This window comes from Pyricularia oryzae, chromosome 3 (genome assembly GCF_000002495.2).
Source record: "Pyricularia oryzae 70-15 chromosome 3, whole genome shotgun sequence".
Classification (NCBI taxonomy): domain Eukaryota; kingdom Fungi; phylum Ascomycota; class Sordariomycetes; order Magnaporthales; family Pyriculariaceae; genus Pyricularia; species Pyricularia oryzae.
Window position 1 is genome coordinate 6,042,274 of NC_017849.1, and position 25,242 is coordinate 6,067,515.

Consider the following 25,242-nt stretch of genomic DNA (forward strand, 5'->3'; position numbering starts at 1 on the left):
TCACCTATTATATACATCATGACATTAACATGGCATATCAGACCAAAGACTTGTCTCACTTGTGTTCGTGGATGAGAGGGGTCGACGAGTATCATCTAAATTAAGCAAAACACATATGCTCGTGACCAGTACTTTCTTGTTGCCCAGTCAACAAGGAGTGTCAGTCAGTCTAGTGCACGTATCACAAGCAACATTTCCCGGTATCCGTAATTTCTTTCAAGTCATACTAAACTTGGACCAGACAAATCAACCTGCGACACCCGTTACGTGTTTCCGGTGTTTTGAATCGAGTCAAATCCAATAACTATCTGATACTATTAGACAGCCACTCGGACCACTTCCAAGGTATATAATCGACAAAAGAAAACCTAAACGTTGGAGCTCTGGCGCGACCTCTGCCGCGAGAGTGAGCGCATGCGCCTCTGCTCCCTGGACAGAGACTCCCTCCTCCCCACGCTGGGCACGACCCCCCACTCCCCGCTGCCGCTCCTCACATACGGCGAGCCCGCCGAGGCCAGCTCCTTGAGGCAAGCCTCAAACTCCCTCCACCAGGCCCTGACCTGGCCCTGCCCGCGCACGCGGCGGTTCCACTCGAGGTCCACCTCGAGGCAGCCGGCGCGCACCTCGGCCGTGACGCCAAACAGGCTCATGCACTTGACGTCCTGGCCGCCGGCGCCCAGGCCGCCGTCGACCATGCGCGAGAGGTCAAACACGGCCGAGTCGGCGCCGCGGACCTGCCGGTCCCGGACGCCGAGGTAGTTGACTGCCACCTCCATGCGCTCGTGCCCGCCAAAGACGGCGCCGCCGTCCGCGTGGTGGTAGCGCGCCGCAAAGTACGCCCAGCCGTTGTGCGGCGTGCGCCGCCGCAGCTCCACCGTCCTGCCCAGCACGCCCGCCGCGCTGCAGTCGCCGCCCAGCCCCACCGGCACGTGCAGCGGCGACAGCGTCGAGAACCACCCCACCGTCGACGAGACGTCCGGCAGGCCCTCGATGTCCTCGCGGCCGTGCCCGAAGCGGAAGATGGCGGGCGGCGACTCGCGCGTCTGCCCGTAGACGAGGAAGAATGAGCGCGTAAGCGCCGACACGAGAACGTCCATCGGCTCGGCCTCGTGCTTGGCGTGGCTCTCCCTCAGGAGCATGGCCGTTGCCGCCTCGGGGATGCAAATCGTGTGGTGGATGGCGTCTCGGGCGAGGTTGGGGACGAGATTGCCGTCGGCGTCTGCCATGCCCCAGAATGCAAAGTCCGCGGCAGGGATGGGCGCAGGGAGTGTGGTTTTGGGATCGAGGTGGAGACGGGCATACTCGGCCTGCTTTTGCGCCCAGAGTGGAAACGGACCAGGCTCTTCGTGGCTAAAGGCGCCCTTGGAGAGCAGATCGTCAAAGTCTCGCAGGATTGAATTCCAAGACACGAGGTCGACGACGAGATGGTGCGCAACAATGTAAAGGAATGAATCGCCGGCAGTGGTGCTGACGAGATCAAGCGAGCTGATGGGGCCGTTTTCGAGGTCTAGCGTAATGCGGGCGTCCTCCAGCCGGTCCTTGACGTCGTCAACCGAGGCGACGTTGCTCCACTCGCGCAGACGGAAAGACCTCTTGATGTCAGGCGAAACAAACTGGCGGAACCCGCAGGCTGCTTGTTCCTTGCCACATCGCTGCAGACGCACACGAAGCATCATGTGGCGGCTGATAAGTTGCGAGTAGGCAGAAGACAAAATAGCGGGGTTAATGGGACGTTTGAGCTTAATACAGAAACTGTGGTTGAACCTAGCGTCCGTTTGGCGGGACAGCTCGTCGTTTCCAAGTGCGAGGTTGGCATAGTATTGCTGCATCGGCGTGAGATCAAACAGCTCAGTCGGCTGCTGGCTCAAGGCCGGGTGAGCCGCCTTTGCACGGCCCCGGCTTGCAACCGAGATGGAAGTGGCTGCCGTGGTGGCGTCGCTGTTGTCCGACTCGTAGCCCGTGTCGTTTTCGTTGTCCAGGTCCGACTCTGTGGCAGGGCTGACGAGACGCAGGCCGAGGGGGCGCATACTCTTGTCCCTTGGACTCTTGGCCGTGTGGCCAATGCGAGCGGCGAGCTTGGCGATGGTGCGCGTTATAAGGAGGTCGGTTATCGAGACCTGGAAACCTGCCTTTCTCAGCTTGGAAGCCATGGCCATTGCGAGGATCGAGTCGCCACCCAGTGTGACAAAGTCTTGCGTAATTCCCACCTCTTTGGCCTGCAGGTTGAGAACGTCGCACCAAACCTGATGGATGGTTTTTTCTGCATCCGTAAATGGCTCAGCCACTTGGGCGAGTGGAGAAACGGAACTGCCGTCGGGGTTTGCAGTCGAGATACCGCATACGCGCTTGTGCAGTTCATCCGACATGCCGTTGAGCCACTGGGCAAGGCATTTCCGGTTGAGCTTTTCTGAAGGTAGCAGTGGGAAGCTCTTAACCGGGATCCAAAGGTTGGGAATCATATAGCCTGGGACAAGGGAAGATAGTTGAATGGTGGCGTCCGAGGTGATTGCTGCCGCGATGGAGGTCTCTTGGCCGTCGACCAGCTCGACAATGCCATCTCGGTTGGTCTCCGCACCAACCTTTTTGAGGGAAACCAGACCAACCAGCTGACCCTTGCAAGGGCCAGAGGCAGGATAAAAGACGGCAGCATGTTGGATCTCGGGGTTCTGGCTAAGGTGGGATTCGATCTCGCCTTTTGTGGGTTAGTACATGTTAATGTTGGATTGTTAATAGCCGGGCGGTGTTGCAATTGTGCAGTAATTGTTATAAAAGACTTACCCAGCTCCATCCTCTGCCCGCGCACCTTGACCTGCGCGTCCTTTCTTCCGCAGAAAATAATGCATCCATCAGCATCATAGTAGGCCAAATCACCAGACTTGTACAGACGCCGGTGTTTGCCATCAAGCTTGAGTGACCAGGCAGGGTCGTTGATAAAAGCCTCCGCCGTCTTTTCCGGGTTCTTGAGATAACCACGGCCCAGAGTCGGGCCCTCGATTATGAGCTAAAATGTGTTAGCGCAGGTCAGCAAAAGGAGGCTAGCTAGCTTACCTCTCCCACAGTCCCAACAGGAGCCAGTCTGTCGTGATTTTCTGCCTCCACAATCCAGCACATGCCCCCAACCGCCTTACCGATATTGGCAGGGTCCGTCTCGAGCGTGATGTTGTTGTTGACAGCCGCCGAGATGGCACACTCGGTCGGGCCGTACCCGTTGATCAGCCGCACCTTGCCGGCCCAGATGTCGATGCTTTGCCGGGTCATGGCCTCGCCGCCGAGAATCAGCGTCTCGAGGGTCGGTACCTCGGCCGGGTCGATGAATTTAACGACCGAGGGGGTGAGGAAGGTCCAGTTAATGTGAAAGTCGTTGATTACCTCGACCATGCTGCGGTTCTTGGCCCGCTCGTTGGGCACGCAAACGCACGCGCCGTGCAGCAGCGTGGTCAGAATCTCCATAACGCTCACGTCAAAGCTATAAGGACAACCCTGCAAGACCCGATGGTCCGGACGCATCCCAAAAATACGAGCCTGCGCTTGACAAGAGTACAAAAAGGCCCGGTGCTCAATTAGGCAGCCTTTGGGAACTCCGGTGGAACCAGAGGTGAAAATAACGTAGAGGGAGCTTGACATGGTGGCGTTGGTGATTGGGAGCTCGGGGCCTGCGTCTGGCAAGGCTGCAATGGAAACGTTATCCACAACCTGAACTGACAGACCCGATGACCGCCAAAGAGAAACCTGCGCAAGAGAGCAGAGAATTACCTTGGCTTCAATCTGGCTGAGAATCTCGTTCAAACGAGCCATTGGATACGACGGGTCGAGGAACACCACCGCACCGCCAGCTTTGATAACCGATAGCAGGGCGACTATAGCCCAGCCCGATTTTTCAAAGCATAGAGGCACAATAACCTCCGGCCCAATGTTAAAGGTATTCCGCAAATGGTGGGCCAGCTTAGTGGTAATGCGGTCGAGGTCACCATAGCGAAAATCAACATCCCAAGCATTAACGGCCATGCTCTTTTCCCTCGCTTCGTTGACCGTGGCTGTGCGGTGGAACAGCTCGTGTGTAAGTCCGCCCGCAAGATGGCCCTCAAGATCCACGGGCGTAAGTTCAGTCGGCTGGTTCCAAGCAATAACCTGGTCCCTGTCGTATGGGCTAAAAAGATCAACATCCGACACGGGCATTGTGCTTTCTCCCGCGTGTTCCATAATTTGCTCAACCACATGCTTGAACTGGTATAGGATCCGACGCATGACCGCCTCGGGTGTAATTCTGTGGTCAAAATTTCCCAAAACGTCTAGTTGATTATCCCTGCGGATGCGGATCTGGATACCCATACCGAAGCGCAGCGTCTCCTTTTCCTCGTCAGACAGCTTTTGAGCTCCCAGGAACGAGGCTTCGTCGTGCACGTCTGGCGGCTGGATGACCATGACGCAGGCAAAGCCGCAGGCGTCGCGGCATTCCCTGCCCATGCGCTGGATATTTTGCAGGCCGGCGTGCTCAAACTTGATCATATCAGTGGTTTGGTCCTGTATCATTTGCAGAAATTGCGGCACGGTTGTCGAGGTCCTGTCCAGGGCGATGCGGAGCGGTACTGTCGTAATGCAAGGTCCAACCATTTCCGTAATGCCTTGGACTGGCGTGTCGCGGCCGCTTTGGATTACACCAAATAGAACATCGTCGGGGGATCCGCTGTGGCAACCTTGCACGAGGGCCCATGCGGCTTTGATAATGGTGGAGGTGGTAAAGCGTGACCCGGCAGGACGCTCAAACGGCAAAGTAATAGCTACCTCACCGTCGAGTAGGGGGTTAAATTGCTGGTTGGGGAGGGGAGGCCATGCCGGAGCCGAAATGCCCTTGAACTGATTCTGCCAAAAGGCCTTGCATTCTTCAGGGTCGGTTTGCTGGAGGTGGGCAATAAAGCGACTAAAAGGTGGTGTCGGCTCTATAACGGGCTGTGGCGACGAGGACTCGTACGCCGCCTGCACGCGACGAAGGATAAGATTCTTGGACCACCCGTCATATATAGAGTGGTGGATGGACCAGATGAAATAGCTGCCGGTGAAAGGCGTGTCGACGATGGCCAAACGGGAAAATGGCGTGCCAAGTTGGAAAGGCAGGCGCTTGTCTTCATCGAGGTACCCCTTGACGCTTTTTCCAGTCCGCCACTCGATAACCTTATTATTAACGCCCCTAATTACCTGGTAAAAGCTGTTAAGCTCGTCAATATTAACAATAGTGGTACGGAGAATACCGGCATCGCGAGCAACAGCCTCCCAAGACTGCTTGAATCTGGCGACATCCAATTTGGCGGGCAAACGGTAGACCTCGCGAAGAACATAGGCCTGCGAGTCTTTAGCCGTCAAGGCGATAAGGCCGGGTTGGAGAGGTGCACAGGGCAGAACGTCGGCGATTGTGCTGCGGGGGATGCGGTATGTTGTCTCAAGCGCCGAGAATAACGTTTCCCTCTTATCCTCGGGGATTAGAGAAAAAGGCCTGTCAGTGACATCGTGGGCATTCGCGGCGGACGCATCGGTGAATGTGGCCACCATAGCCATGTCGGCGAGACATGGATGACGAAAAACGTCCTCGTGTGTAAGCAGGATGCCGGCAGCTCGTGCAGCCGCGGTGAGCTGAATAGCTGTAATGGAGTCGCCTCCAAGTGCCAGAAAATTGTCGTCCACACCGATAGACGTTGCATCACGGCCAAGACTTTGCGCTACCAGGTTAAGGATGGAGATTTCCATGTTTGTCGAAGGAGCCCGAGAGGATACGTTGGCGTGGGTGGAGAGAGAGTATGCCGTAAGTTGCTCAGGGGTCAGATTGGCTATTTTGAAGGCCAGCGTCTTTCTGTCCGTTTTGCTGCTAGTTGCTAGGGAGGGCATTTTGGAGACGGGAATCCAAAGGGTCGGGACCTGTAAATATATCTGTTAGCTGGTTTCCAGTCTCTCATATAATGCAGCAAATTACTCACCATATATTTTGGTAGGCTGGCCCGCGCCAGGGTTTCCAGTTCCTTCATTTTCAGTCTCGACTCGTCGTCAAGCTCAAGTAGCATGTCGTTATTGCTGCTTTTGGAAACAAATTCGACAAAAGCAACAAGAACTTGCTTATTCTTGTCAATGGTAGTCTTGCCCGCAACGACGACAACCTGCTCTATTGCTGCGTCCTTGCCATTGAGCACAGCCTCGATTTCACCTACCAATCCTCGTTAGTGGTGTCGCAGCAGCCAGGTCAGAGATTAAAATTACTCACCTATTTCCAGCCTTTGACCATTAATCTTGGTCTGGTTATCCTTGCGGCCCAGGTACAACAAAGACCCATCGGTGAGGTCCTGGCGTACTAGATCGCCCGTCTTATACAAGACCTGGTCGGTAGAGTAGCCAAAGTCCCTCAGCCACGCCGGAGCAGGCACAAAAACCTCCCTGGTTTTGTCGGGCTGGCCCAAATAGCCTCGAGACAGTCCAGGTCCTTGCACCAATAATTCACCCGTACAGCCGATCGGCACCAGACGGTTGTGGTCCTGCGGGTCGACAACCCAGCCGACGGAGCTAACCATGTGTCCAATCTTCTCGGCCCTATCTCCTTTGGAAATATCGCGGGTGGTGCAAAACACACACGTTTCAGTGGGCCCGTAACCATTCATTAGCCTCAATTTGTCCGCCCAAGTGTCGACGCTCTCGGCAGTCACGGCCTCTCCTCCAAGAACCAGGGTTTTTATGGACGGGATGCTTTCGGGTTTGAGCAGACGTGCAAAGGTCGGTGTAAAAAAGGCCCAGTCGCACCTAAAATCGCGAATAAAACCAGAAAGGTCGTCCATGCGCTCTTGTTCGGTGGGCACACAAATGGTCCCGCCATGGCTAAGCGTGGTAAAGATTTCACCGATGCAAGCATCAAAAGTGTAGGTGGCAAATTGCAAAACCCGACGAGGGAAATCGCCAAAGCCCATGGCGGCGCCGTGGCCAGCTGTGCTTGCGCACACGGAGCGATGCTCGGTCATAACGCCCTTGGGGCGACCAGTGCTGCCAGATGTAAACAAGACGTATGCGAGATTCGAAGGCTTGACTTTGTTTAAAGGGGAAGGCAGTGGTGATGTGTTAAGGGGACCCCATTCGGCAACATTTAAAGGAGGAAGAACCACCACCTTGAGTTTGTTAAAGGGTGCGTAGCGGTCTTTGGTGTTAGGCGAGACCAAGATGATTTCCGCCTGGACTTGCGCCAAAAGATCTGCTCGGCGGTCTTGAGGATCTTCTGGATTAATGGGGACAAAGGCAGCGCCGGCCTTGAGCACAGCAAGCATTGCAACAATGGCGTTGACAGACTTTTCCATGCTGATGGGAATAATCCGTTCTGGCGCAGCTCCTAGCTCACAAAGTTGGTGAGCCATATGCGTGGCGAGGTCATCCAGCTGCTGGTAAGACAAAGTAACCTGCCGAGATTCAATGGCGGGAAATTCTGGTTTGGAAAGAGTGTGACGCTTTATAAGCTGGTGCATGCAGGCATCCATCCAGGCCGGACAGTTTTTATTCCACTCTCGGAGGTCCTGTCGTTCCTTGCTGGACAAGACATCAATCTCGCCAACGGTAATACCAGCTGCGCTGCGAGGGAGGCGAATTAGCTGTTCGATAATGCGGGCGAATTGCCTTAGCAGCCTCTCGGCACGCAAAGCCGATAAGACGGACGAATCGTGGTGGGCAGTTAAAGCGATTGTTTCCTCGCCCAACCCGCATTCGACCACCAGGCCAAAACCGGAGATAATATTTGCGGTGGTGTGGGTTGCGCGGTCGCAGAAAAGCGAATCCTCGTCGGCGTTATTATTTGCAGGTTGGATGACGAGGAGGTTCTGGAATTCGCAGGCGCTCCGGCACGAATTATTTAGCTTTTTGATATTATGGATGCCGGCGTGGGAAAAGGGCCCGGCTTCGATTGACTGCAAATTAACCTGCCCGAGGAACAATTCGACAGTTGCGTCGAGGTCCACCTGCACACGAACCGGCGTTGTGGTTAAGAGTGGACCATTAATAATATCCACGTCGTCGATAGGAACATCTCGGCCAAAGGAAGTTAAACCATAAACGACGTCGGTGGATTCCGATACGCGCGCCATAAGGATAGACCATGCGGCCTTGAGAACAGTTGCAGCGGTGAATTTGGAGCGCGGCGGGCGGCGGAATTTGACCGAGTGTTTGACGGTATTGTCGGCGATACAAATCTGACCTGGAGCAACTGGGGGGAATGGAATAGCTTGGCAGGCTTCGAGGTTTCCGGTCCAAAAATCAGCCACGCCGTCCTGGGGCAACTGGCCGAGATAGCGGACCAAGTCCAGGATGGGGCGCGTCGGCGGTAGGCCCATTCCTTGGTAGGCCTGGTCGACGGCCTCGAGAGTGAGGCCATACGAGAATCCATCGTACAAGGCGTGGTGGATGGTCCAGACAAATTGAGGGCTGCCATGGTTGCTTACAAGTCCAAAGCGGACCAAACGCGTACCATAGTTCATGTGTTTCTCTTTTGCCGTATCCAGGGCGAGGTACTCATCCAAAGTCTCGACCTCGGTCCATTCCAGGGGCGTGTCCAGAACCACTGAAAATGAACCGTGGCCGGCGACGTGGAAGATGCGAGTGCGAAAGATGTCGTTGGCGGCCACCACATCTTCCCAGGCCTGCTTGAAGCGGTTGATATCTGTATGCTCGGGAAGATCAAAAACCTCGCGCAGCACATAGGCGGTGCTGTCCTTTGCAGTCAAGGCCATCAGGCTATCCTGGAGCGGGGTGCAAGGATAGACATCATTGACGAGCCGTCTCTCCTCGCCCAGCACCGAATCAAGCACCTCATTAAGCAGCGTGGTCCTGCTCAAGGTCTCGGGGACGAGTGAAAAGGCACTATAGGGCTCATCCTTTGCAAGCGAAGGCGTCGGCAGGCTTCTGGAAATTGCCGACGTGGGCGTTGGGATGGAAAGAGACAGGCCAAACTTGGACACCTTTGCAGTGGAGATGCGCTTGGGCCGCAACTCGACACCAGGTATAACCTTGGCTGACAGTACCATATTTGCAAAGGTAGGCGTCTTCATAATGCCGCGGACAGACAACTCTAGACCTGCCATCTTTGCCCTGCTGACGAGTTGCATAGCCGCAATCGAATCGCCTCCCATTTCCAAAAAGCTATCGTCACTGCCAATGGCGTGTGACAGGAGATCAATTTGGAGAACTTCGGCCCAGAGCTCCATGAGAACCTCGGCGATTGCAGATTCAGCGACGGGGCCATCCACGACGGCGGCGTCAGCTCGGAGGGCATAGGTGACGGTCTGTTGTTGCGAGAAGCCAGAAGCTAACTCTCGCAGGACCTTGCGTTCAATCTTTCCAGAGGCGTTTATAGGCAGGCTATATACGGGAATGAAGAGCGAAGGGACCATGTATTCGGGAAGGTGATTTGCAGCGTTCTGCTTAATGCTGACAAGCTTTTCGCGTGTAGAGGATGTCATGTCAACAAACTCCAAAGCCGAGCTGGCCTCTGCTTTTTCATTACTGGGCCGGCGCTCCAGCTGGATAAAAGCGGCCAGCAATTTTCTGCGTGGAGAAGATTGCGGGCTAAAGGCTTCGACGCAAACCTGAGCCAGGTTCGAGGTTTTGAGCAATACAGCCTCAATTTCACCCAGCTCCACCCGTTGACCATTAAGTTTGATCTGGGTATCTTTGCGCGAAATAAAACTTAGGCTGCCGTCGTCGTTAAGTACGCCGAGGTCACCGGTGCGGTAAAAACGACGGGCTGGGTCCTTGGCCCAAACGAGACCTCGAACGAACGCCTCGCGGGTTTTGTCCTCATTTTTGAGGTAGCCGCGCCCAACAATGGGTCCTTCAATGAGCATTTCTCCTGTCTCCCCTCCAGGTAAAAGCACATTGGGGTTATCCGAATCGACGACGAAAATGTTGCAATTCATCGGATATCCAATATTACCTCCACGGGCGTCGCGTCCCAAAGGTTCCAGGCAGCAGGTAGATTGCACCGAACACTCTGATGGCCCATAGGTATTGTACAGCTTAAAGCCGTCCACAGGGGTCCACGTGTCGATTATATCCTGGGTTAAAGCCTCGCCGCCTAGAACCATGGTGCGGAGGGTGGGTACGGTGCTGGGGGAGAGCATGCGGGCGACGGTTGGTGTAAGATCGGCCCAATTGACAGACATGCGGGTCATAACGCCAGCCAGGTCGTTGAAGCGATCCTCGTCGGATGGGATGCAAATACAACCTCCAAACATGGGGATAATAATATTATCCTCGATAGCCACGTCAAAAGAGTGCGAGGCAAACGACAAGGCACGCGTGTCGGGGCCGCACCCCAGGACCTCCGAATTGGTGCGCGCCGTGGTGGCGAGTGACCGATGCTCCAGCACCGCGCCCTTGGGCGTTCCCGTAGAGCCAGAAGAGTAGACAACCCATGCGGCATTTGTCGGCTTCACGTCGCTGCGGAAAGCCTCGCTAGGCAAGCAGTCGATCGAGTTTCGGTCGACCACGATACTGTGAAGACCCTTGTACGTCTTGAGGGCCTGCTCGTTTCTCCTGCTGCAAAGGACCGTTTTGGCCTCGACATCCTGCATTATGCGCTCGAGTCTCGAACGCGGGTAGCTCATGTCCAGAGCCACGCAGGCACCGCCCGCTTTGAGGATGGCAAGGATGGCCACCGTCGTCCAGGCGCTCTTTTCAAACGCAAAAGGCACAATCACCTCGGGCCCGACGCCGAGACCTGCAATAAAACTGGCAAGGCGGGTGGCGTATTCGTCGGTCTCGCGGTAGGTCAGCTTTGCGTCCCAGGCGTCAATCATAATGGCATTCGGCCGAGAGCGAGCTTGCTCCTCCACTAAAGAATGGAGACATTGCTCTACCGCATCCATTCCAATATTTAGCTTTGGGATTTTGGTGCGCTGAACAAAATGCAAACCCTCCATTTCGGTAAGTAGTTTGCCCTGGTTCGAAGCAGGAGTTAAAAAGTCGATTGCGGTAGAAAGCATGTCCAAGATTTCCCTCGCCTTGGTTTCAAACACCATTATCTCGTCAAAGCCGCACAATACCGTCATTTTGCTCTCAGAGTCCAAAATGCACTCAAGCGTAAATCCAAAATTTAGCTCTTCGTCGGTGCTCAGGTCGTCTTCTTGGGTCCAAAGTCCTTGGTCAACTCGGTAGCCAGGTTGAATGACAAGAAGATTCGAAATGTCACAAGCCTCGGACGACACACTCAGCGCCCTGCGGATGTTTTTTATACCAATGTGCTGGTGAGGAATAATATCGGCGTAAAGCTGCTGGACGGCACGGAGCATCTCTGCACAAGTCTCGTTTTTGACGAGAACACGGAAGGGCACCGTGTTTAAGCAGGGCCCTGCACAATTATCGATGCCAGGTAGCTCGATATCGCGCCCGGCGAGAGTGAGACCCATTATAACGTCGGGAGACTGGACGAGACCGCTCAGGACGAGAGCCCAGGCAGCTCTAATAACAGTCGAAATAGTGCAACCGCTTTCGTTGGCGGGTAAGGAGAAAGTTTTGGTAATGGTGCGCGTTACAATGGGTTCGTGTGCTTTATCGCTGCAGCTGGGCCATTGAGGAGAGGATCCACCATCGAGCATCTGCCGCCAGATTTGGGCATTCCTTTCCGGGTCCTGGTCCTGCAAATGTTTAACGAAATGAGCAAAAGGTGTGGGTGTGATCGTGGAGGGTTCCGTCCCGTTGTACATCTCTTGCAGCTTTTCGAGGATAAGGTTGTACGTGTACCCGTCCGTCACTGCGTGGTGGATGGTCCAGACCAGGTATTTACCCCCCTCTGCAATAAACAAGGCGAAGCGACTCAGCTCGCTGCCATACCCAACCTTGACAGCCTTTTTCTCGGCAGAAAGAGCACTCTTTACCTTGTCAACCGTTTTGACTTGCACAGGAGAATATTCCTCAAGTCCCTTAACGACGACTTGATAAGAGCTGCTGCCGGTAACCCCTTTAATCCGCGGCATTAATATTATCCTGGTTCTGAGGATCGCAAACGACTGAACCAGCCGGTCGAGCGCGCCTTGCAAACGAGGAAGATCAATTAAAGGATCAAGCCTGAGTACATGCTGAAGCTTGTACGTGTTGGGCGATAGCATGGTTTCCGCCATCATACCTTCCTGCATCGGGGTGCAAGGAAATACGTCTTGGACAGTGGATGGATCGATACCGGCCTGGTTTAATGCCTGGGTATACTGGTCCAGACAGGAAGGTCCACCAATAAGCTCAAATGGTGCAATAGTCGTTTCGGAAATTGCAACAGCAGTTGATATATTGGCCGCCAAATCAGACAATTTTGGGTGGCGGAATATGTCGGCAACCGAGATAATGAGACCATTTTGACGGTTATTGCAGGCTGCAGCCACCTTCATGGCAGCCACTGAATCTCCACCGAGGCGGAAAAAAGTATCTTGGCGACCGATCAGTGAAGCAGGCAAATGGAGAACCTCTGCCCACAGTCCGGCAATGGCCTTCTCCATAGCGCCGATAGGAACCTCTTTGTTACCTGCCGGGCAAGACACAGTAAAGCGGTTCAGGGATTCCTCTGACCAATCTGCAACCATGTCCCGCAAGACCTTTCTGTTGACCTTGCCGGATTGGCCATGCGGGAATTTGTCGAGTGGTAAAATGTAATTCGGACACATCCAGGCAGGAAGGTTGGCAAGCATCGTCTCTTGCACACCTGCAAGCAAGTCACAGAGATCTTGTCTAGGCTCCAGGAACGAAGGCGTGTCGTCATTCGTGGGAGGGCCAGGCAGCGTGACAAAAGCGGCGAGTTTTTCCCTTTTGGACTCTTGTCCCCCTTTGGACTCTTGTCCCCCTTTGGGATCTTGTCCAACAGTAATCTTCTCCACAACCGCCTGAGACCCGCTGGGGAGCGCTGCAGAGAGTTTGAACTCAATGTGTGCCGCCTCGAGCCGCACGCCGTGGATCTTCATTTGCGTGTCCCGACGGCCGAGCAGGCGTAATTTCCCGTTTGGCAACCACTGTGCCAAATCGCCGGTGCGGTAAAGTCTCGAAGATGCCCGGTCTGGAAACATCCTAACGAGCCAATCCGGAGCAGCGATAAACGCCTCGGCGGTTTTGTCCTCCTCCTTCAAATAGCCGTTCGAAACGAGGTGTCCCTCTATGAGAAGCTCGCCAGGTGCACCCAGCGGCACCAGCGCGTTGGGATCGTTGCTTTTAGTAATCCAGACGACGCAGCCGCTGGGACGACCAATACAACTACCGCTATCGCCGACTTTGAAACTGTGATGGGTGATTCTCGAGTTGCACTCTGCCGGGCCGTAAATATTGATGTAATTCCTCCCGGCCGACACCCACTTCTTAATAATTTCCGGACTGGCAAACTCTCCACCCGTAATGAAGGTTTTAACCGTGGGGACGTCTCCAGGGTTAATAAACTGGGACACGGTCGGCGTGGCGGTAATATGGGTTACCCTCATGCGTGCTGCCGTCGCAGCAAGCGCGTTCATCTTTTCCTCGTCGGACGGGATGCAAATGCAAGCCCCAAAGGCCAGCGTGGTGAAGATGTCGGTGACGCTAACGTCGAAATTGTAGGCCGAAAAGGCAAAACACCGCGACTCTGGACCGTAAAATTCGGCCTTGCCGTGGGCCAATATGCTGGTGCAAAACGAAGAATGGTTCGATACAATGCCCTTGGACCGCCCCGTGGTCCCAGACGTAAAGATAATGTAGCTAATGTCGGCGGGCTGAGAGATATCCTCGACAGATCCGCACGAGGGCAGGCGAGAAAGCAGCGCCTCGTCGATAATAACAGATTCGACGTCGTGGGTGCTCAGCAGGCCCTCGTATTTTGCCGAGCAAAGTACAAAGGTCGACTCGCACGCGCCCAAAAGCCTCGACACGTCCTCCCATGGCTGGTTGGGCTCGATATACCCAAAGGCACCTCCCGCCTTAAGCACAGCAATGGCTGCAACAACCGTCCAAACGCTTTTTTCGAACATTAAAGGGACGATTTTGCCGGGGCTAACCCGTTTGGATACCAAAAGGTGGGCAAGTTTGTCGGTGAGGGTATCCAATTGTTTATAAGTCCACGAAACCTTTTCCGCTATCGAAAAAACGGCCTCGGCACAAGGCGTTTCGCGAGCCTTTTCCTGGAATAGCCAGTGAACGCATTTTTCGACGGCCGGTGGAAAATGCTCGCCCCATTTCTGGAGCTGGCCTTTATCTTGTGGGCTAATAATTTCAACCTGGCTAATTATCCTGCCCAAATTGGAGACATCGTCGAATTGCTGAATTAAAAATTCAAACGTGGCCAGGATTTGGCGGACCTCGACCCCTTCCAGGATTTCCGGGTCGTAAAACGCCTGAACCAATACCCCTGACGGGTTTAGGAAACATTCGACGTTAAGGGGGCGATCCAGCAGGACATCCGTGTTGGCCATTATAGCCGGGTAGACGACGAGCTGGTTTCTGAACTGCGTGGCACCGCGCAATTCCGGTCCCAGCCCGGCAATTGCCTCGAGGTCAATACCGCTGGACGACAACAGGGGGAGCTCCTGCGCCTCAACCGCCTCGAGGCAGTCGGCAATGGTCTGGTCTGGGTGCAGTGTAAAGCGGAAAGGCAGGGCCGTGCGAGGCTCGCCGTCATCCGTGTCCTCGTCGACGAGGGCCATGCCAAAGACGACATCTTCGGTGTCGGAGTATGACGCGTTGAGAAAAGCCCATGCGGCCTGCAAAACGGCATCGAGGGGGAAGCCGGAGCGGCCGCTGTTGGGGAGGAAAATCTGACGGCGCAGCACGGATCCAGATTGGACGGTGCTGGCCGAGGGTGTGCTGGCCGAGGGTGCGCCGGCGCGAGGCTGGGGGAACACGCATGGGGGAGCTTCTTGGAAAACCCTGCGCCAATCATCGGCCTCGGCCTCTGACAGGCGGGGCTTGGCCGAGTCTGTGTGGTTGATAATAGACATTGTGAATTATATCTCGGCCTGCGATGTGATAAAGTGGCTCCAGCACTGTGACAAAGTCAATCTGGTTGACTAGGAGTTGAAGATGAATGAAGATGATGTTGGTCTGGACAAATATCGATGTCAAGGAGGCTGATGATGATAAAATAAGAAAGCGTGCCCTGGTTCCTGTGAATGGACTTTGTAAACTGCCAAGTGATAAACATGTAACCAGGTGCCCACGAAATGGAGTCGATACCGATTCCGAGACTACAAAAAACGTCGTCTGACCAGACCATGGATCGTTATGCAAACAATGTGGATGACTTCTTTTAAAAGATGAAGCCGTTTATGTCTGCCTGTCGCAGGCCTCAAGACGTCGCGCAAGGGTCCCAGGCACCCAGGGGCGTGGTACATTTCTTGAGCCGACGTGGGTCTGGCCGGGAGGGGGTGAAAAAAAAAGAGCATGAAACAAAGGGGGTGTAAAACGCTTTTCATGGCACCCCTGAGCTGTGATGTTTGTATTTGGTGGCATGCTTTGTGGGTCTGAGAATATTCCTAATCCTTGCAGTATCAGAGAATCGTCTCGACAGGTCCACATATCAAAGTCCCTTACACCGCATCAAGAGTAAAGGTATCAAATCGATGAACGGGCACGTAAGATCCACATTGGCTAGTCCGGTACATCGGAGTCACTCATGGCGTGGGCGGTAGCTGGTAGGGACGACGTAGGAAGTGCCAATGCAGCATGTCTTATGCGGGATGTACCTATGCAGGACGTACCTCTGCAGGACGTACCTCTGCGAGCCTGCCGAGTCTGCGCGATGCCGCACCTTGTAGGCTGATACAGAAGGGCACCGAGAAGCCGCAAAGGCGTTAATCTACACGTGAGCCCCGTGGCTAGGATTAGCACGCTGAGCCCCTTGGCGACGCCCAGCAGTTTCTATGGTGTCCCATGCTGCTCGTTTGGGATTCTGGATGATATGAAAATAATTCCAAACAGTTCCAAAAGAGTGGGCGAGATCTGCCTGAGCGTGGTCTTGAGGTCAGATCAGATGTTCAAGATTCCTCTGTGAAAGTTTGAAGAACAGAACGGCATGGGAAACTGGGTGGGGTCGTGGGGAAGCGATGGCCATATGATCGATCTGGCAAATAGACGCAAAAGGCTGGCAGAGCCCTCTGCTTTCTGCTCAGATCACTTCTCCTTTTACGACGCCTGGAGCGCTTGCTCACTCAACCTTGATTCCCACCATGTCGGATTCGACCTATATCTGCTAATCTCCCACATCACGTCAGCAAATCATTTCCCCTAATACCTTTGACCCCGTCGTCTTCACCAACCAACACCATGGCCGGTCCAGTCCAACCACCTCCCCCAGCGCGGGGGAATGACGACCAGGTGGACTACGCCGTCTCCAAAAGCAACATACGTCGACCGCCGAGTGTTGCCTCCACCGCCTACACCTCGACGACGCTCAACGGCAGTCTGGCAGACAGCTACGTGGACGACGGGAAATACTGGAAAGACATCGGCGAGGTGCCGGCACCTGATCGACGAAAGAGGCAGCAGTCCATCGACTTTGACGCACAGAGCAACCTGACAAATCTCAACTTTGAGCAGCAGATGGCTCGCCTGACCAAGGAGTTCATCCCGCCCTATCTGGGCTTCGTCCGCATGCGACGCATCTCGAGCATGCCCGACAGTCCTACTTCGCCACAAGACCCCGCAAGTAGACAAGACATTGCAACCAAAAAAGACGCCGAGTCCGAACGGGATCCAGACGCCGGGCTCACTTACCCGTCTATCGGCCGCGCCGCCATCATTTCAGTGGCGCTCGCCTTGGCTGTATTCCTCGTCGCACTCGACATCAACATCGTCGCCACGGCCGCTCCCAGCATAGCCGCAGAGCTCAAATCACTTAACGATCTTGGATGGTACGGGTCGGCGTATCTGGCCTCGACGGCCGCCTTTAGTTTCGTCTATGGCCGCCTATATACCCTTGCCCGACCCAAAATTATATTTTCGGTCGCGGTGGGTATATTTGGTGTCGGGTCGCTTATTGCAGGCATCGCACCAAGTTCCCCCGTCCTTATCCTGGGAAGGGCGGTTCAGGGCCTCGGGACTTCGGGCATCTTGTCCGGGGCTCTTATTATCGCAGCCAAGATTTTGCCCCTGAAGCAACGCTCGGTCTTGACCGGTGTTATCGGGGCCATGGAGGGTACTGCCATGGTCCTGGGTCCGCTTTTGGGCGGTATATTTGCCGACAGGCTCAGCTGGCGGTGGTGCTTCTACATCAACGTCCCAAGCAGCGCGGCTGTCTCCCTTGCAGTCATGTTCCTGCTAAAGCTGCCTGATGATAACCCTGGTGGCGACAATCCCGGTGGCGGTAATCCTGACAGCCTCAAATTCGACCTGCAAAAGAAGCTCCAGGACGAAAAGAGAAAAAGTAATGCTTCGCTAAACGTACTTGCTGAGCCCAACAAGCCCCTGGACCATTCCAATACGCTCCGTGCAAGGTTCGCCCTGTTATCAACATCCACCAGGGACAAGATTTTATTATTGGATCCATTAGGCACAACGATCCTTTTAGGTGCTGTCGTAAGCATTTTGCTTGGGCTTCAAGACATTGGTAAGACGATTGACTCTTCTGCGTCTGCACCAATGCTAACCTCGCAAAGGCCATACTGTATCACAGGGCGGAAGCAACACTAGTATCGTCTTTGTTCTAGGCGCCGTGCTGTTTGTGAATTTTGGCGTTTTGCAATACCTTCGCAAAGAAGGCGCCATGATCCCTCCGAGGTTGATCAAAATTCGTACAGTTTGGGCTGGCTTTTGGTTTTTCAGCTGCACGGCCGCTGGCCTTGAGGCCATTACATATTTTGTAAGACTTTGCCCGACCAGAAGGTGGTCTTGACTCGGCTAACGTCAAACAGCTTCCACTTTGGTACCAAAAGGTCCAAAGCAATACTGCCGAACAGTCGGGCGTCAAAATGCTGGCTATGCTTTTATCCATGATTATTATGCTCCTGCTGGGTGGCGTAATCCTCAATTTAATCGGATATTACACGCCCATGATGGTAATATCGTCCATCCTGATGACAATAGGCGCCGCTTTGTTGGCATCGCTTGAAAGAGACACCGACGTGGTTAACGTCGCTCTCGCATCCGGGGTGTTTGGCGCCGGGGTAGGGACGGGATTCCAAATGCCGTTAATAGCGGTCCAAACGGTCCTTGACCCAGTCGATATGCCTATCGGAACAAGTATCGTCGTTTTCGGCCAAATGCTTGGCGGTGCTCTAATGTTATCCGTGGCTGAAGCCTCCTTTTCCGCGACTCTCAAGCTCGGATTTAACAAATTGGGTCCGGTCGGTGCCGAGGTGATGGAGAGCCTCGATGAGGTGCGATTTATTAAGGACATCCATGTTCCCGAAGGCTCCAACTTGACGGTCCAGCAAATACTCGACATCTATAACAAAGCCATCCGGTCGGCCCTCAACGTCGGCATTGTATTTGCCCTCCTATCCCTGGTTGGAGCCTTGTGCATGCCGCTGAGATCGGTCAAGAAGTCAAGAGAGGACTATGAAAGAGGGCAGGAGGAGAAAGAACTGAAGAAGCTCAGCAAGAAACAGAGAAAGGAGGCCAAGAAGGCGCAAAAGGCGCAAAAAGGAACGTGGTGGGGAAAGTGACCGTAGCAGCAAACTACGAGCACCAAGAGAAGGAACGGACATTATTATCGAGCTGAAATGTTTGAAGGACACTTGACCATAAGCCATAATACTAAACTAAGCATCACTACCACGAATTGATACATGATCACTCATACTTTGACGACTGAAATGGGCCAAGTGAATGTCGCCATCATTTTCCATTGATCCAGCGCAGTCTCTTCTTGGCACTTTGACGTCGACCAGCTGACTGACTCATAGCTGACAAGCAGCAGCCCTACCTTGACTGGGCAGGTGAGAACCACCTAGGACGCCAGCACAAATATAGAACATCAAAACCGACCCAAAATTATGCCTTAGTAATGCTGTAGAGGCCTTTCTCTCCTCGTCCACTCGTCTCAGTTTTATGCCAAGCTTGGTGTTCTAGAACAAATATCTACCCAGAATTGTTGGAACTTTTCCGTAACTCAAACTTTATTTTTGTAATGGTGAAAATAGTATTCGCACCTGCTATCAAATTATCCACGATAAACTTGAGAAAGTTTTAGTGAGAGTTTGTACGTACTGAGGTTTGAATCGCCACGCCTGCCTTTTGATGTGAACAAACCCCATCATTTTCCTGCATTGCACTACTGCGATTGTCCTGGGATTGAAAGGTGCAGCCCGTATCGGTTGCCTGATGGAGATCAGGTCACCAGCCTAATCCGCACTCTCCATTCACAAGGCCACTGCATCGCTTTGTTCGGGAGAGTTTATTGTTGGCGCTGAAAGAGGCACGTCGCTACTTCAGTGGGGGTTGTCTTTTGTGTCTAGGTAAAAAAGGCGGAAGGACCTGCCGCGCATTGCCTACACATGTCATTTGGCGCACAAGAGTAATCATCGTCCATAGTTATTTTGTATGCAATGGATCAGCCTTTGTTTCTGGTCTTGACTCCAAGTGTGAGCGCTTTCCATATCAGTCACTCTGCAGCTTTGAATTCAAAAGGCTGTACCAGTTTTAACGTGTAGCTACGTGAGCATAGAAATCAGCTTGCAACGACAAGCAACAACGACTTGTGAAATTTTGCATACATGTGAACGAGGCTGAACTTCCCTTGCAGCATCTCGAAAAGCATATTTGAATTACGATGGGTCTATACATCATGTGCTTCGTCTGGTCAAATGCTTCAGATCAACTGCCTACCGAACTAAATACAACATCAAGGCAGCGATGATAATGGGATGCCATCTCAGGGGTGGAGCTATCCGCACGTGTGTTGTTGATGTTGGCGATAAAAGCTTGTTTGCATCCTTCGGTTATGGTTAACTACCTCGGCCCGCTTAGAGAGTGTGGACCTGAATGCAACGTCGGCCTTGTCTTGGCGCAACGCTTATATTTGTAGCCCAGCGGGCAGTTGTATAAATAAACCTTGATATGGAGAATTCAATCCGCAGTCCGCATTGACCAAGGCTCTACTGCGTATAAAGAGGGAGAACTATAGCATCCAGCATAATGTTTCGGCATGTTGACTGACACCAGGCAATCCCCAGACAATCCACCCTTGTTACCGATTTTACTGGAATTTATGCACGCGCACGACTTGATTCTGCCTGGGAGAATTCGAGCAGATTATCCTTTGGGTAAACTGCTACCGACTCAAATGCTTCGAAACGTATCGCCAATTTTCCGAACAATGTACACACTAATGTATAATTCGGATCAATATATCGCGCCGACAAATACCAACCAAAATCGGTTCTCGAAGCACCAATCTTGCCTCAATCTAGCCAAGCCCTAGAAAATGTTGTTGAAGAAGTCCATTATAAGTTGAAAATTATTAATGACACGCCCCAGTATTATGTCGAGAGTGGTGGTCCAACATACGTAATGTCAAGCCTTGTGGTTGACATGCGATTTAACTGATTTGCATTTCGCACTGGATGACACCCGCCTTCTCTTGGGTGCGGTGAGAGCCAAGCAACTCCATGCGTCTCAGCTGGGTAGCATTCCCACAAGCTTGAGGTGCGGGTGTTCGATTTACATTTTGGATCCTGCTAAGCGAGATCCCTAACTTTCTTTGGAAGGAGATGCTCAACTATCAAACGCTTACAGCCAACAACCTTAAAGCCACCACCACTGCAGTACCGTGGATGCATGGGTTGCCCCGGTTGTTTGTTTTTGGTTGCATCGACACCAAAGTTTACCAGTACTTACGTCCGTCCCACCAAAGCCCATGACGAGCAAGGCCAGATGTCTAGACCTATTACTGGAATATACCCTGTTCAGATCCATCTCTCTCAAACATCGGACAGTATTACTATAGTGGCAAGGGTAAAAATCAATGCCCCCTGTACAGTGTCCGCTGGTGTGGACTTTGTGGGCTTTGCCGACTTTGGTAATAGTTTTGAACAAAAAAATAATCTGGGTACTTGACGGTTCCCACGAACAGTCAAGTTAATAAAGGCCCACGCATATATACACGGCGACAAGGGGTGTTTTTTTTTCGCCTAATACCGTGGTAGCTAGCACCTATCCCCAGTCAGCCTAGTCACACGGTCAATTGATCGACACCGAGATTCCACCTACACTTGTGTCGCATCCTTGCAACGATGTACCTGATTTTTAGTCTAGACAAATCCCGATGCTGACCAGACAGCTAGTGCTCGAGGTTTAACTGTACATGGACTTGAATTTTAAAGGCCCCTCCGAGATGCCGTGTATTTTGACCGATCTCCTTCTCAAACACAAATGGTAATTGGCTCACACCTTATGACAGGCATCCTGAATCCTGATTATTTCGGGCGCGCCACGTCAAGCCTCACTACCTTGAACGCGAGACTCCCAAGAGGAGCGTCCTTTTTTTTTTTTTTTTTTAAGAAAATATGCTCCTGAACCCTTTACGCTGGAGCACCGAGAGAGTAGCTGGTGAGCCGGAGTTAGGATCTGCTAATTATCCGACCGGGCCACGGCATGATTATGCTCACATCTCTTGCATGATTGCGACCGCAGTCTGTGGCCAGCTGGAACAGCAACAGCATGATGTGCTCAAAACACTCCGTTGCACCAAGCAAAGCCTAAATTTCCACAGCTTAAAATGAGGCTTCTTTCCACTCTGGCTCACGATCTTGGCTTGCATTCCATCCAACAATCAATCCATCTCACATTCTCATATCCGCTACAGGTCTAGCGTCGTGATTTATCACTCAAACTTTTTGACACTCAAACCTCATTTTACCTTTGATCCACACAAAACAAAATGTCTGTCACTCGCATCTCCTGGGTTCCCATCAAGGCTGGCGTTGACGATGCCGCCCTGGCCCCGCTTACAGCCGCCGGAGCGGCGCTGGCCAAGCAGCCCGGAATCGAAAGCATCTACCACGGCCGTGTGCTCGACGGCGCCACGCCATCGCTCTATGCCCTCACCTGCAAGTACCCCCGCCCCCCCCCCCCCCCCCCAATCTGTAACCACAGCCCAAAAGCAACAAAACTAACCAACTCCTGTAAACAGCGTGGGACTCGGTGGACGCAGCCAAGGCGGCCGAATCGTCGTCGGCCTTTAGCGAGATCGAAGGCATCCTGGCCGGCGTCATCGACACGAGCGGCGCCCAGCCGTACACGAACCTGGTCAGCCTCAACAAGCCCTTCAGCTCGATCGTCAGCCCGGTGACGCGCATCATCGCCATTATCCTGCCGGCCACGGTCGACAAGGCCGCCTTCGCCGCCGAGCTGGAGGCCAGCATCGCCACGGCCGAGACGCCGGGCTTCAAGGGCGCCGTGTACGGCTGGGCGGCCGACCGCATGGAGCACCCGTCGGTGCCGGGCGGGCCGGCAAACATCTTTGTAGCCCTCGCCGGGTGGGACTCGGTCGAGTCCAGCAAGGCCAGCGAGTCGGCGCCGGGCATGGCCGATCACCAGGCCGCTCTGGCCAAGTTTGGAGGCGTCTTCGAGGTCCATTATGTGCCGCTCGAAAAGGCTTGATTGGGTCAATGTTCAAAGGCATAAACGGTCGTTTCATAAATAGTAACAGTCTATTGATAATGAAATGATGTTTATGCTTTAATTTTGCTCCCATTTTGGGTCCGGCAATCGTGCATTTGAAGCTGCGCTGGCGGTTTGTGTAAACACTGCTATTGTCCGCGGGTTCGTGATAATTTTTGGCATGACACGATCCGGGTTTTGCTTTTGCTTTAACGTTGCGTACCCCCTGTTCGGCACCCCCCCTGTTCGGCACCCAAAAATAACAACACTTTTATTTTTATCCTCCAACTTCTATTATAAATATCTCGATGAATCTGTCACTTTTGGATTTACTTTTTTCTGATTTTAATTCTCCATTTTCCAATGAAGCAATATACTGAAAAACAGCTTATATTTGCAATTAACGACGTCAATAATGGCAATCCAATTGCAAAAACCTCCCGAAAATGGGGAATACCTAGGTCTACACTTCAAAGTCGACTTAAAGGTTCTCAACCTTATAAAAAAGCACAAAGCCCTTTTCAAAGGCTTTCCACGGAACAGGAAAAGCATTTGGCTGATTGGGTACTTACCCAAACAGCTTTAGGGCTTCCGCCAACGCATCAAGAATTACGCTTTTTTGCCGAACGAATTCTTCAAGCCGCCGGAGAGACAAAAGGCCTTGGAAAACGTTGGATAACTCGTTTTTTGGCTCGTTATCCAATCCTTAAAACCCAAAGGCCCCGTCGAATAGATAACGCCCGGGTTAATGGCGCTACTACGGAGGTAATTAAATCTTGGTGGCTTTATATTACGAACCCGGTTATTAACGCTATTAAACCGGAAAACCGTTGGAATATGGACGAAACCGGTATAATGGAAGGCAAAGGATCTAATGGCCTAGTATTAGGGCTTAACGGGATCCGGCCGTTGCAACGAAAAGAGCCCGGAACGCGTGGTTGGACGACTATAATCGAATGTATATCGGCTACGGGCGTTGCCCTCCCTCCCCTCGTTATATTTAAGGGAAAAAACGTACAACAACAATGGTTTCCCACGGATTTAAGCCCTTTCGATAATTGGCAATTTCATGCAACCGAAAACGGGTGGACAAATAACCAAACGGCTATCGAATGGTTAAAAAAGGTGTTTATTCCGTATACCCAACCTTTAACCCCTGAAAAGCGGTTATTAGTTTTGGATGGCCATGGATCACATATAACGGACGAATTTATGCTTCTTTGCTTGCAAAATAATATTCAACTCCTATATTTACCCCCTCATTCGTCACACGTTCTTCAACCATTGGATCTATCGGTTTTTGGGCCGTTAAAAGAAGCTTATCGACGTCAACTTGGATTTGTTAGCCAATTTTGCTGTTCAACAGTTATTGGAAAACGAAATTTCCTACTTTGTTATCGAAAGGCCAGATTAAAAGCATTTATAGCAAAAACCATTCAATCTGGTTGGCGTACAACGGGGTTATGGCCGGTAAACTTGGTTAAACCACTTTTAAGCCCTTTTTTGTTAGAAAATAGCAACGCCAACGTTATAAAAGATAAAAACAACGGTTTGCAAAGGGATAAAACACCGGAAAGCCCAGCCCAAAAAATTAACGACCCGTCTTTACTTATTTGGAAAACCCCTAAAACGACCCGAGATATCCGACTTCAACTGCAAAAACTTTCCCAATCCAACAAAACCAACGCTACTTCACGTCTTTTATTTGCAAAAGTCCAAAAAAGCTTCGAAGCCAAAGATACCCTTTTGGCTAGCGCCCAGCAAAAAATCAGCTTATTGGAAGCACAACTGGAGGCAATACGGCCGGTTAAAAGGAGGAGGGTGGTTCCGGATCCAAACGAGCTTTTGGTTAACAAACAGAACATTATTGGATTGCAGGAAAATGATATAGAAAATTTGGAACCTTTAGCTGATGAAGAAGAGGTTAATGAACCGGAGAAGCGTGAAAACGATTGTATTTTTGTCCGTTGATAATTTTATATTTAAATCAGTTTATAAAAGTAGGCATTTCGTTGTTAGATTTTCAGGGTGCCGAACAGGGGGGGTGCCGAACAGGGGGTACGCAACGTTATAGTTTGCGTAATCCCCGCCCAAAGTTAGAACTCTATTAACATGATCTTGCTGGTAACGTTGGGCTCCACATCTCCGACCCCCCTAAAGTCCGGCCCCCTTGAAAAATGTAACGACGAAATACCCCTTTTATAAACCGATTTAAATGTAAACCTATCAACGCACAATAATACAATCATTGTCAGGCTCTCCCGGTTCGCTAACCTCTTCTCCATCGTTCAAAGCTTCTAAACAGTCCCTATTATTTTCCTGTGCTTCATAAACGTTTTTTTTTGCTGACCAAAAGCTCGTTGGGATCCGGAATCACCCTTTTCCTTTTGACCGGCCGTACCGCCTCCAATTTTGCGTTTAACAAACTGATTTTTTGCTGAGCTTCAGCCAATAAGATATCCTTGGTTTCGAAGCTTTTTTGGACTTTTGCAAACAAAAGCCGTGAAGTGGCGTTACTTTTTTCGGACCGGGAAATTTCCTGTAGTTGAAGTCGAATATCTCGGGTCGTTTTAGGGGTTTTCCAAATAAGTAAAGACTGGTCGTTAATTTGTTGGGTTGGATTTTCCGGTGTTTTATCCCTTTGGAAGCCGTTATTTTTACCTTTTTCGACGTTGGCGTTGCTATTTTCTA

At 52.3% G+C, this 25,242-nt stretch overlaps 4 protein-coding genes across 4 annotated transcripts; 2 read left to right on the plus strand and 2 right to left on the minus strand.

The window, feature by feature from the left end:
• Positions 1-368: 368 nt before the first annotated feature.
• Positions 369-14,951, minus strand: MGG_07858 (cyclic peptide synthetase; the record flags this gene model as incomplete). The annotated part of the gene is made up of 5 exons (XM_003713046.1): positions 369-2,692; positions 2,779-3,001; positions 3,049-5,907; positions 5,967-6,190; positions 6,248-14,951. The coding sequence occupies 5 exons, from the start codon at positions 14,949-14,951 to the stop codon at positions 369-371; spliced, it is 14,334 nt and encodes a 4,777-aa protein (XP_003713094.1).
• A 1,324-nt stretch (positions 14,952-16,275) lies between these two features.
• MGG_07859 (uncharacterized protein) lies at positions 16,276-18,614 on the plus strand (the record flags this gene model as incomplete). Its single annotated transcript, XM_003713047.1, has 3 exons — positions 16,276-17,557; positions 17,607-17,809; positions 17,862-18,614. The coding sequence occupies 3 exons, from the start codon at positions 16,276-16,278 to the stop codon at positions 18,612-18,614; spliced, it is 2,238 nt and encodes a 745-aa protein (XP_003713095.1).
• A 1,874-nt stretch (positions 18,615-20,488) lies between these two features.
• MGG_16949 (uncharacterized protein) lies at positions 20,489-20,808 on the minus strand (the record flags this gene model as incomplete). Its single annotated transcript, XM_003713048.1, has 2 exons — positions 20,489-20,668; positions 20,788-20,808. 2 exons carry the CDS (start codon positions 20,806-20,808, stop codon positions 20,489-20,491), a joined length of 201 nt encoding a protein of 66 aa, XP_003713096.1.
• Positions 20,809-21,829: 1,021 nt separating this feature from the next.
• On the plus strand, positions 21,830-22,551 carry MGG_13884 (uncharacterized protein; the record flags this gene model as incomplete). The annotated part of the gene is made up of 2 exons (XM_003713049.1): positions 21,830-21,956; positions 22,082-22,551. The coding sequence occupies 2 exons, from the start codon at positions 21,830-21,832 to the stop codon at positions 22,549-22,551; spliced, it is 597 nt and encodes a 198-aa protein (XP_003713097.1).
• Between the last annotated feature and the right edge of the window lie 2,691 nt (positions 22,552-25,242).